The following is a 13,040-nucleotide window of genomic DNA, read 5'->3' as shown; positions in this document are numbered from 1 at the left end:
GTGGTCTCTTTTTTTTATATCACAAAAACCTGGCATTTTAACAGGGGTGTGTACACTTTTTATATCCACTGTGTGTGTGTGTGTGTGTGTGTGTGTGTGTGTGTGTGTGTGTGTGTGTGTGTGTGTGTGTGTGTGTGTAGATATATATATATATACATATATACGGATTCACTTTAGGAGCTTGAAATTCTGAAATGTCGAAATTCAGTATTTCAAGCCCATAAAGTGGAATCCTGAAAAGAGCGAAAGATGAGAAGTGTGAAATTCAAAACCTCGAATGCCAGAGGTTTTGAATTTTGTGCTTCTGAGGTTCCGCTGTGGTTACAGATTCAGGTAAGTGTGTGTGTGTGTGTGTGTGTGTGTGTGTGTGTGTGTGTGTGTGTGTTAAGGATTTTGGGTAGGGGCTGTGGTGTGTGTTAGCGTGTTTTGTTGCTGTGATGTGTGTCTGCGAGCAGAATGCAGCTTGTGTGGTGGTGGTGTGTGTGTGCTTGTGTGTAGTGCGACCTTGGAGTTAGAATATTTAAGTAGGGGGTGTAGACAGCTTGTGTTTCTATGTGGGGAGGATGGTGTGTGTGCAGCAGTAGGACGAAATTCAAAATCTCCGGTGTACGAGATTTTGAATTTTGCGCTTCTGAGTTTTCTATGTTTTAAAGATTCAACTTTATAGCTTCGAAATACTGAATTTCGACATTTCAGTATTTCGAGGATATAAAGTGAATCCATATATACACACAGACACACACACACAGACACACACACACACACACACACACACACACATACACACACACACACACACACACACACACACACACACACACACACACACACACACACACACACACACACACTAATTGGCCAAATGTCTTTATTAGTATATGGCCGAACATCTTTTTTTTACTTTTAGATTTTTCTGCAACATAGCAACATAATAGTCATACAGCAAATCCAAATCGTCCATTTCACAAACCTCAAGTCTTTTGGTATATCCAGCATCAGTCATGATAAGTGTGTCACATCAAGCATTATTTCTTCTAAGGTTTTATCAGTGTATTTAGTATTAAATTGTACTAACTCCTTCTCTTCATCATTACCGTTTCGGCCCAGTCTCTCATTTTCCATTTTTTCTTCTATTACCACATCTTCTTCCTTTTCCTCAACCGTTTTCTCCAGCACTACAATCAGGGCATCTCTGCACACAAATGCTATCAAATATGCATTATGAGAAACAGTAAACAACAAAAAAATCTATTTTTTTTAATCTTGCAAAACAAGGGAGACATCCAAACATGGGAAGCACTGCAAGACTGATCTCCAACTCGGATCCCCTTTAGTGACATCTTAGATGTACATGTATGTACTGAGAGGTGTTTAAAGTCATTTGTTCCCTCTACTTTGTGGCAAGGGTTTACTTTCTTCTTTACAGTGATTATTCACTATTTACTATGTAATTTCTAGGCATAATGCAGTGCTGCAATATTGCCAATGCCATCTTATAAGGGAATTCTTAACTAAGATTAATAACAGTGAATCCACAACCCAGAAAAAAACAAAGGATTATGGCTAGGTCTTCAGTCATAACCAACATGTTAAGCACTTGAAAATGGTTCATCTTGAAAGCGAACTTAAAATTCTGATTCATTTTAAAACAGTGAGGTTTACAATTAAGAATCTTGCTATAACAATCCATTGCAGTTAGGTTTTTATGTATGAAACTCACTATAACAAAGTTGTTTTTCTCTTGATTTGCAAGTATAATCAGTATTTTTCATATATTGAAATACTTTAACTAAATATCTACTGAAATTTTTATATAAAATATATATCTGCAAACACACAAATTATCACACAAGTTACTTGTTATATAGTAAAAAATACTGAAGTGGAAGTAAAAAAAATTAAGAAAAAACATTCTTTGGTACTCTGGCTGAACTACTCACTCTCACAAAGCCACCTCCTCCCTTTAGTCATCAGTTGATATCTCATCACTTTCCCTGGAATGATTGTAGTACAAAAGCATGCATCTTACATATTTCTAGTTTCTTCCATTCACCAGGCTACACTGTCAATCCCACGACTTGTTCCCCAGTTTCTCCCAATCCAAATGCTTTCATATCTTCAGTTATCAGTCCTTGTCCATGAATGAACCAGCCCACTGGCACAGACGGATGGTTTCCATCAATAACAGTGGCAACCCATACTAATCAAACGGATAAGGTAACACAACACTTTCTAGAAACGGATCAGACATACACCACATCTGGTCTGCCAGGATGAAAGTAAATCAAGTCCATCACAGTAATACTGTCACCCAGTGGAAGGCAAAACTAGCCCCGAGTCCAGGAGAACCACATGGAAACTGGAATGCCCAAAGTCTGTTGTAACAAAACACATCTATGGGTGCCCAATGTTTGGAAGCACGTGATGAGTCGAGTGCAATAACATATACTATGTGCACTGCATGTCAGAGCATCACAGACGAGAGGGGAGGTTAGGGCATCCAACAAAAACAAAATCCTAGATGACAGCAAACATGAGCAGTCATTAAGAAAATGAGAATGGCTGGACAGCAGGGAGTCGTCTGGGTCGCATAAAAATACATAAACATGGGCAATGAAAAATGATCACTCTGAGTGTCCATGGAGTTTAAAACCACGGCAACGTTTTGCATGGTCATTATCACCTCCTAGAATTCGGTAGAAAAGCAGGAGACAACACAAGAGTTTAATTTCTTTTCTTTTTTTTCAAAACCGTAAAACCTATAACCTTACAACAACCACACAGACACAAACAGCAAGAAAATAAACTCACAACACTACATTGCTAACTTAGCAGTTGATACTACCACTCTACAAAAGTACTAGAGAAAAGGGTGTCAATTATCTTAAATATACTTAGTAGATAACCATACGAGAACTACTACAAACAACATATATCTGTCACTGCCATTAGTGAAAAGTTCATAACTGGGTTACAATAATAAGCCAGAGTCCATTGCCAAAATCAGGACACGCCAGACAATAATTTTGAGACTGAAGTGTCTGACACAGAAAATTCGGGGGGGGGGGTGGTCATAGGGAAACAATAGGAAAGCTCCAGTACTGACAATTTATTAGCATACTAGATTACAAAATTGTGCCAGCCACTCAATGACATGCACTGATGATATTTACAGGTGGATGCAATATATAGTCTTGAAATTTACGCTACTTGTAACAACCACTGTCTCAGCATCCTTGGTAGTGATATGATAACTGGAGTCTGAAAAGAAAGCCAGTCCATTGTAGAGGAAAAATACACACCTCTCAGCTTGCCACAAAGTATTAACGCTTCCCTCCAAATCATTGTAGCGCTAAGGCACTAAATAAATGTATGCTGGATTCCTGGATTGCGCACACCACAACCTGCATCCTGGAAGAGGCTGGTATCTAAGGTATGTCCTGGAATCCAGTAACCACCATATTACATTTTAATCAGATGCTCGTAGAGGGGGGGTTAACTCTGTAAACTTATTAGCAATTCAAAATGTTGTCTTTCTGAGGTAAGTAAGGATTGGCAACCTAACTTACTCAAATTTACCTTGAGAATGATCTGGGTTTTGTCATTGTCAGGGGTTAGGAGACAATTGTAAATATGTTTTAAGGTTCCTATTGACCTTGTTTTTTTTGCTGTTGTATTAAAAAAAGCCTAGTGGTTCTTTAATCATGTCTTCTACATTTGAGGATAAGATTGCGTGCCTAAGCTGAAGGTATTTCTAGATGTCTCTGGATACTAGTTGGAAGCTATTTTTCAGGTGGCTGAAACAAGCTAATGTGGGGGTGGAATCTACAGTCTGAACTAGCTGGTGCAGATTTGCTATGCTGTTACTATACCACTCTGGCCATCAAGGTGGAGAGCCTCCAGTCATTAATTCTAAATGACCCCAAGCAGGCGCATCTAAGATCCCTAGTAAGAGGTTATTAGAACTCCTACAGAGGTGGAGCAAGGCTTTGGATGTTGCCATTAGGCAGCACTATTGGTGTAGGGATTTCAGTAGGATAGAGCTAAAGCCTAACATTGGTAGGGGGGATGTCTATTCAGAGGTTTGGCTTCCAAATTTGCCCACAGTAGGGGATTAGTAGTACTAACAGTAAGGGTTTTGTGTAATGTATAGGCCTGAGCATATTTATTTATGTTAAGGAAGTCTACACCCCCATGCTCAGGTCTGACACATAGAATATGATCTTTGAATTTCTTTTCCCATCCCAAATGTAATTTAGCATTAGCCTAGTTATTTTGTGTAGCTATTGATTTTGTTGCGGAATTGGTAAGTGTCTAAGTATGTAATACATTTTGGGGTAGAACAGAATTTTAAGTGCATTGATCCCACCTATCCAAGAGGGTCTCAGTCTCTTCCAAGTATGAGCTGCTTAAAAGAGATCTCAAAGTAGCTTCAGGTTAAAATTAATCATGTAAGTTACTGGTAACATGAGGAGGATACCAAGATACCTGGGTGGGTGGTCTTGCACCATTGAAATAGAGGGGGTGAAGAGATAATTGAGTGAGTTCTTGCTGCTGGGGTAGCTGGAAGAATTTCTGTTTTTGCTGGGTTAACCCACAGCTCAGAGATCCTGGCAAATGGATCAACTTCTGTAGTGATGACCAGCAAGTCATTTCTAATATTCTCAGTGAGGAGTAGACAGTCATCAGCGAACATCATTACCTGGGCCTTTTCCCCTGTACTTTCCACCCGTGGAGGTCCCAAAGGCTTTTATTGATATCAAAAAGAAAGAAGGGGAGAGGGGTCATCCTTGTCTAGTTTCTCTTTCTAATGGAAAGGGAGAAGAAAGAAAGTAATCAGCTATGACCCTGCCTCCAGGACTACGATACAGAGCATTTATGCCTGTAATAAATTCTGGGGGGGAACCATCTCAACCAAAACTTTCCATATGATATCCCAGTAGAATGATTCAAAGGCTTTTTCAAAGTCCACTAACACTGCATATGCTGGAATGTTTCTCATGCTCTGGTTTTGTATCACAGTTGCTAGGTCTCTTAGGTGATCCATGCTACATTGCACTTTAATAAAGCCTGCCGGGGGGTGTTTATTATTCTTGTGATAACTGGCTACATTCACAGGCTAGTATTTAGCATATATTTTTACATCCAAGTTTAGAAGTAAAACTGAACTATAGCGGGACATAACATTAGGATCTTTACCTGGTTTAAGGATAATAATCCTCGATTCCTGCATTGAGAAGAGAAGCATACCAGAATGTAGAATGTCATTACAACGTTGTGCCAATGTGTTTATTAATGAGTTTCTGGGGGTTTTATAAACTATGGCCGTCAATCTAGCAGGGTCCAGGGCTTTGCCTGTTGGCATGGATTTTACAGCTGTAGATACCGTTGATGAGATAATTCTGTCTTTTACTTTGCCTATATCTTCAGGGAAGATTCAATTTAGAGGTGTGGTGGACAGACACCTGTCAAGTAGGGTCTCTCTGTTAAAAGTCCCTAAAACTTTCTGCCATTTATCACAGGTCAGTAAGCAGCTGACCCCCACTCCCCCTTTTTAATGGCTAAAATGTGTTGTTTTATTCTTCTTTGCCTCAACCTCAATGCTAACAGCTCATCAGATTTATAACCCACGGCCCATGACTGTAATGCTGATCTTACAAGGAGAAAGAACCAGTGACACAAAACCAAATAGCGTAATACAGTTTAATCACCGCTTTCATCAGGAGACTTCTTCAGAATACATTTAAAATTCAAACCATCACTTAAATAGTTCACTAATAATCACTTACAATAATCCAATGAACCTAATTAAAAACAATCAATGTTATTAATTGAAAAATTATTTCTGAACAGTCTTATCTATACTCAATTTGCCATCTTTTAAAAAACATTTAACATTTATAGTGTCGTTTAGCCCTGGATGTTTGTCAGATTTTAATCTAATCTGCCATAAGGTTTCCCTTTGCTCGACATAGTTCTTAAAATCACCACCCCTCAAATCAGCTTTACAAACTTCTATAACTGAAAAAGTAAATTTCTTAAAATTGTGACAGACCAATGAATGTTTAAATAAAGCATTTTTCTCATCATGAACTTTAATGCTGTAAACATGTTCACGAATTTGTGTTTTTAAACTTCTGGTCGTCATTCCTACATAAAAAGCAGAACATGTACTACAGGTGCTGATGTAAATAACACCTGTGGTATTACAATTTACATATTCTGGAACTTCAAAAATTCGATCAGAGGTTTCTACTGTTATAGATGGCCCAGTTGAAATGTACCTACACATGTTACATTGAAAACATGGGAACATGCCTTTTTTATTAATTTTTCTTGCAACTAAATCACTGTTTTTACATTCTAAAGATTTTTTAATGTTAAAACTATTTCTAAAAATAAAAAAAGGTTTTTCTCCTATGACCTTACTTACTTCAAAATTCCCCTGGATAATTTTCCAATTCCTTTCAAGTAAATGTCGTATTCTTAAACTGTCACTAGTCATATCTAGAGAACAAACTGGTATGTTACCCATTTTTACTTTATCTGAAACTAAATTTATAGGAAAATTACCAGAGGAATTATCAATATTTAACAATGCCGGGTATAATGTCTGTCTCTTATCTAAAACTTCTCTAATGATGTCTTCCAAAAGAAGTTTATCGTACCCCCTATCAATAAACATATTGTAAATGAAAGTTATCTCATCGTGTAAATCATTGTCATTTGATGTCATTCGACAGGCTCTAATGAATTGACCTTTAGGTATGTTTCTAATAACATGGGTAGGGTGCCCACTTTGGAAATGTAAGTAACTATTAGTAAAAGTACTTTTCCTAAAAATCCTACTATGGAATCTTAATTTAATGTTGTCCCACCAGAAAAGTACATCCAAAAAATTGATATTTAACCCTGTAGTACCTAAGGTAAATTTCAAAAAACTCATTGTATGATTTACATCCGATAAAAAATGTTCTACTGTAACTCTATCCCCTCTTATGATGAAAATCAAATCATCAACAAATCGATGATATAATAAAATTTGATATTTATTTTTCAATAAACTAAGACAGTCAAGTTCCCACCAGGACATAACTAAATTGGCGTAGGAGGGTGCAGCTGGGGAACCCATAGCTACCCCTCTAATCTGTCGGTAGTAGGTACCATCAAATACAAAGTAATTATGATGTAGTAAAATCTCCAAAAATCTACATATTGTGGAAACTTGACCTGTGTTATAATCAGATTTGTTTTTTAATAAATTACATATGGCATCAACTCCCTCATCATGAGGTATACATGTATATCGAGAGGTAACATCTAAAGTAAAAATAACATGCTTACTTGGATCAAAAACATTCTTGTCTGCAAATTCTTTTAATTTAGTTAAGAAGTGCCAGGAATCTTTTATAAAGGATTCCTGTTGGGAAACTATTGGCCCCAAAGTGGCATCTATGACTAGTGATATTCCTTCTTCAGATTCTTACAAAAGAAAAATGTTGGATTTATTAAATAACAAACAGGAATATGAAGTTATTTCATTATTTGATATAAACATTAGGTTTAGATTCATTCATTCCTTTTTATATGATGCCCTGATGTCTGGGGAGATTGATTTAGAAGTATATGAATTCTGTGTCGTAGATAAGCCCAGAATTGGTATTCTTTTTGGGATACCAAAAGTCCACAAAAGTTTAGTGGACCCTCCTTTCAGGCCGATAGTGTCTTCTCCACATTCGGTCACATAAGGAATATCACTAGTCATAGATGCCACTTTGGGGCCAATAGTTTCCCAACAGGAATCCTTTATAAAAGATTCCTGGCACTTCTTAACTAAATTAAAAGAATTTGCAGACAAGAATGTTTTTGATCCAAGTAAGCATGTTATTTTTACTTTAGATGTTACCTCTCGATATACATGTATACCTCATGATGAGGGAGTTGATGCCATATGTAATTTATTAAAAAACAAATCTGATTATAACACAGGTCAAGTTTCCACAATATGTAGATTTTTGGAGATTTTACTACATCATAATTACTTTGTATTTGATGGTACCTACTACCGACAGATTAGAGGGGCAGCTATGGGTTCCCCAGCTGCACCCTCCTACGCCAATTTAGTTATGTCCTGGTGGGAACTTGACTGTCTTAGTTTATTGAAAAATAAATATCAAATTTTATTATATCATCGATTTGTTGATGATTTGATTTTCATCATAAGAGGGGATAGAGTTACAGTAGAACATTTTTTATCGGATGTAAATCATACAATGAGTTTTTTTAAATTTACCTTAGGTACTACAGGGTTAAATATCAATTTGTTGGATGTACTTTTCTGGTGGGAAAACATTAAATTAAGATTCCATAGTAGGATTTTTAGGAAAAGTACTTTTACTAATAGTTACTTACATTTCCAAAGTGGGCACCCTACCCATGTTATTAGAAACATACCTAAAGGTCAGTTCATCAGAGCCTGTCGAATGACATCAAATGACAATGATTTACATGATGAGATAACTTTCATTTACAATATGTTTATTGATAGGGGGTACGATAAACTTCTTTTGGAAGACATCATTAGAGAAGTTTTAGATAAGAGACAGACATTATACCCGGCATTGTTAAATATTGATAATTCCTCTGGTAATTTTCCTATAAATTTAGTTTCAGATAAAGTAAAAATGGGTAACATACCAGTTTGTTCTCTAGATATGACTAGTGACAGTTTAAGAATACGACATTTACTTGAAAGGAACTGGAAAATTATCCAGGGGAATTTTGAAGTAAGTAAGGTCATAGGAGAAAAACCTTTTTTTATTTTTAGAAATAGTTTTAACATTAAAAAATCTTTAGAATGTAAAAACAGTGATTTAGTTGCAAGAAAAATTAATAAAAAAGGCATGTTCCCATGTTTTCAATGTAACATGTGTAGGTACATTTCAACTGGGCCATCTATAACAGTAGAAACCTCTGAGCGAATTTTTGAAGTTCCAGAATATGTAAATTGTAATACCACAGGTGTTATTTACATCAGCACCTGTAGTACATGTTCTGCTTTTTATGTAGGAATGACGACCAGAAGTTTAAAAACACGAATTCGTGAACATGTTTACAGCATTAAAATTCATGATGAGAAAAATGCTTTATTTAAACATTCATTGGTCTGTCACAATTTTAAGAAATTTACTTTTTCAGTTATAGAAGTTTGTAAAACTGATTTGAGGGGTGGTGATTTTAAGAACTATGTCGAGCAAAGGGAAACCTTATGGCAGATTAGATTAAAATCTGACAAACATCCAGGGCTAAACAACACTATAAATGTTAAATGTTTTTTAAAAGATGGCAAATTGAGTATAGATAAGACTGTTCAGAAAGAATTTTTCAATTAATAACATTGATTGTTTTTAATTAGGTTCATTGGATTATTGTAAGTGATTATTAGTGAACTATTTAAGTGATGGTTTGAATTTTAAATGTATTCTGAAGAAGTCTCCTGACGAAAGCGGTGATTAAACTGTATTACGCTATTTGGTTTTGTGTCACTGGTTCTTCCTCCTTGGATTATCGTTGTAATGCTGATCTCTTTAGAAATAATTCTGTCTTTTCTCTGTCAACTTTAATAAGATCTAGTTTAGTTTGTTTGTAGGCTCTTAAATGTTCATTATTTCTGAAATCATCCTTTTTGCATGCTTCCCAGCATCCCTGCATTTGACAATTTACGTTACAGTATTTTGTATCTAGTTTTGCCATTAAGGCTGCCTTAGCTGCAGAACACAAAGCTTTTACTTCCTCTTTTAGATGATTTCCTCCAAGTGAATGAGGACATACTGGAAGGTGAATTCATTCTAATGTAATGCTTCAAGTCTCTAGTTATGTAATCAGCTATGGTTCTGAAAAACTAAGGGATCGACTCTCCATGTTCTTGTCATAGTCCTTGCTGCATGCCAAACGATCTGTCAAATACAATTTAATTTGTGATGCAACTCAGACAATAACAGTCCTCTAAAGACTGCTGCTCAGTCACTCATTCAGAAAACAGTTTCAAATAGCCAGAATAATACCAAGTAGAGGAGGTCTCTATTGCCCAGCTGAAGTTTAACTAGAGATAGTGTATAATAAGTAAAACTATGGTGATCAGACTAATGAACAAATACAACGCAAAGCAAACCACAAACTCCAATAACAGAGCAGTTCTGTACATATCCTTACCTGAAGCTCTGCAGAGTTCCCTTGCATCTTCTATACCAAGGGAGTGTTTTGAAAATTCATCCAAAAAAGCATAACATCTGTTCTTATATGGTTTCCATGAAGCATTAGTCTCAGATGGACATTCTGAAGAGGAAACACAGATAATTATGTTTATACTATAAAACTATACAGTTCTTAAATCATTCATCTGTGTCTAGACATTTATTTAAAACTATATAGTGAATGGAAATTATAACCTACTTCATGTAACTAAACAAATTAATATATTCAAAATCCTATCCTTGAACTATTCAGTAAGAAGAATACATTAAAATACATATGTCAAAATGTTCTCTAAGTAAAGCTTTCTGTGTAGACATACAGTTGCCAATTACAATAAATATTCCAAACCTTAAGGCTGGAAGAAGAAAATTATTCATACTGAGGCCAGGTGATTCATAAAAAAGTTGTCTGTGACTCTATCTGTGTAACCCATAATGGAAATTATATCTATGTTAAGCATAAACAGGAATAAAAAAGTTACACCTTGCTCACTCTGCTAAGGAAGTCTCAGTAATACTTTTTGTTAGGATCTTTAATAAAGCCTGCCGGGGGGGGTGTTTATTATTCTTGTGATAACTGGCTACATTCACAGGCTAGTATTTAGCATATATTTTTTTTTGAATTTTTTTTGGATGGTTTTATAGTTGCCATCTGATGTCCACGTACTACCAAATTGCTCTCAGAAATGGCTGTAATCAGTCTCCAAGGAAAATACCAGAATAAGCTACTGCTACAGCCAGAGACAAGTAGAAATAATGGTTAAGGTCTTTGCCAACCATGCACAAGGTGCATCGTTTGATTTTAACTTGCTGTTGATGCCTGCGTGGAGTTTGCATGTTTAAAGTTTCATGATAAAAAAAGTTTTATTTTGTTTTATACACATCAAAACTGAAATCACACACACACACACACATGCAGACTTCTGTGGTTTTTGAAGTGATTAATTTTTTAAATAGTTCAATTTTCACTGTATTTCTGTATATCATGTAACAAAATATAATCACAATGTATTTGATTGCAGATTATCTCTGGGATTCATTAACAATCGTATAGGCTTTGCGCAAAGCCTACACGAATACAGTGTATTATCAAGATGAGCAGTGGCGCTTATTAAATAGCCATGCTGCTCATTGTAATTATACACTGCCAGACACCATTTTATAGGTTCATAGGAGGTTACTATGCTAATGGCACTAGGACCTTTACAAGCCTAGCTGTGCAAAAAACCTGTGTACCCTAACTGACCATAGTTAGATGGTCATTGTTAGCAGAACAATTCTATGATCAGTACTGACTATTCCATCCATGAGGGACACAGGTTCCACCCAGGGATGAATTTCCTGTCACCCATGCAATTGTCAAGGCTGCGGTTAAATAGGGTCACTGAGGAGATCTGCTTCACGAGAAGTGGGAGCATATTCCAGAGGAGTGGCAATCTCTGGGAGATACATCTGTCTCTCCAACATGTTTTGATAATGTCACAGGCTAGGTTAAGATCCCTGAATTGAGTGACTCTTGTCCCATTTGCTTTATGGATGTGCAGCATTTCTATTAGGGCAGAGTCAGACACTGCTCTGTAGGCCAGGCACAGGTCACCTTTCAACAGCCTGTATGATAAAGAGTACAATGGCAGGGCTTTCAATCTTTTTATGTAAGTCACATTTTGGAGGCCCTGGATTCTCTTGGTTAGAAACCACTGTGGTCTCTCCAGTTGCTGCAGGTGTCTGGAGAGATACATACAGAAGGGAGAATCGTACTCAATTAGTGGTCTAATAAGGGTCGAGTACAGAGGAGTTATAACCTCCTTAGTCTTGGATGTGATGCCCTTATTTATGAGATGTGCAGTGTAGAAGGCTTTCCCTGCCACTAAGGACACATGGTGATCGTAGTTTAGATTGATATCAACCTGTGTTCCCAAGTCTCGCCCCACTGGGTTTGAGCTTAGAAAGGTGCTATCTGTATCATAATTAGCAGGGGCTCCTTCTTTGTCAAAGGGAATAATAAGGTGTTTTTTGCATTTAGTTTTAGTCCATGACTTTGGCACCTATCATTTGTCTGTGTCATCCCCTTTTGTAATATGTTTACATCAATGGGGGACTCAATGATTGTGCCCAGTTTTTAGTCATCTGTAAACTTAGTAAGCCACAGGCCATCTACTTTTGCCTGGACCTCAGACAAATAGATTCTAAACAGTAGGGGGCCCAGCACAGATCCTTGTGGTACCCCACTGGTAACTGGTCTACTGGTGGAGGTGGACTCCCCAGCTTTGACAGTGTGCGTTCTGTCGGTGAGCCAGTTGGTTACCCATCTGGTGATGTTTGGGTTAATCCCCAGCTGTGATAGTTTCTCAATGATCCGTGAGTGGTGCATTTTGTCAAAAGCCTTGGCTAAATCAAGATAAGAGGTACATACTGCTTTGCTCTCATCTTGGGGTCTGGTGACATTCTCAAAGAAGTCCACAAGGCTTAAGAAGAAATATCTGCCCTTGACAAAACCAAACTGGGTTGGATTAAGAGTGTGAAGGTTGCCTGTCTTCTTGTTTATAAAGTCCATGATGATTCTTTCCATGGTCTTGCAAATAAGACTGGCTAGACTTATGGGTCAACAGTTTCCTGGGTCGGTTAATGGACCCCCCCCCCTTTGTGCAAGGGGATCACTGTTGCTGTTCTCCACTCTGCCAGAACAAAGCTAGTGCTCAAGCTTTGGTCAAAGAGAGTGCCAAGTGGTTCCACTAGATCTTGTTTTAGATTGTTTATAAGCAACATGGGATGTTATCTGGACCTGCA

General features: G+C 37.0%; 1 protein-coding gene across 1 annotated transcript in view; it reads right to left on the bottom strand.

The window, feature by feature from the left end:
• Nucleotides 1-13,040, bottom strand: part of CD302 (CD302 molecule) — a 223,786-nt gene that overhangs the window by 150,263 nt on the left and 60,483 nt on the right. Inside the window, exon 2 of the mRNA XM_044074745.1 lies at nt 10,213-10,335. Within this exon, the coding sequence (XP_043930680.1) occupies nt 10,213-10,335 (123 nt within the window). The remainder of the gene's footprint in view (nt 1-10,212; nt 10,336-13,040) is intronic.

Source organism: Protopterus annectens, chromosome 6.part0 (genome assembly GCF_019279795.1).
Source record: "Protopterus annectens isolate FY-2018-M chromosome 6.part0, PAN1.0, whole genome shotgun sequence".
Classification (NCBI taxonomy): domain Eukaryota; kingdom Metazoa; phylum Chordata; order Ceratodontiformes; family Protopteridae; genus Protopterus; species Protopterus annectens.
Note: the sequence above shows the minus strand (reverse complement) of the source record. Positions and strands in the feature narration are given on the sequence as shown.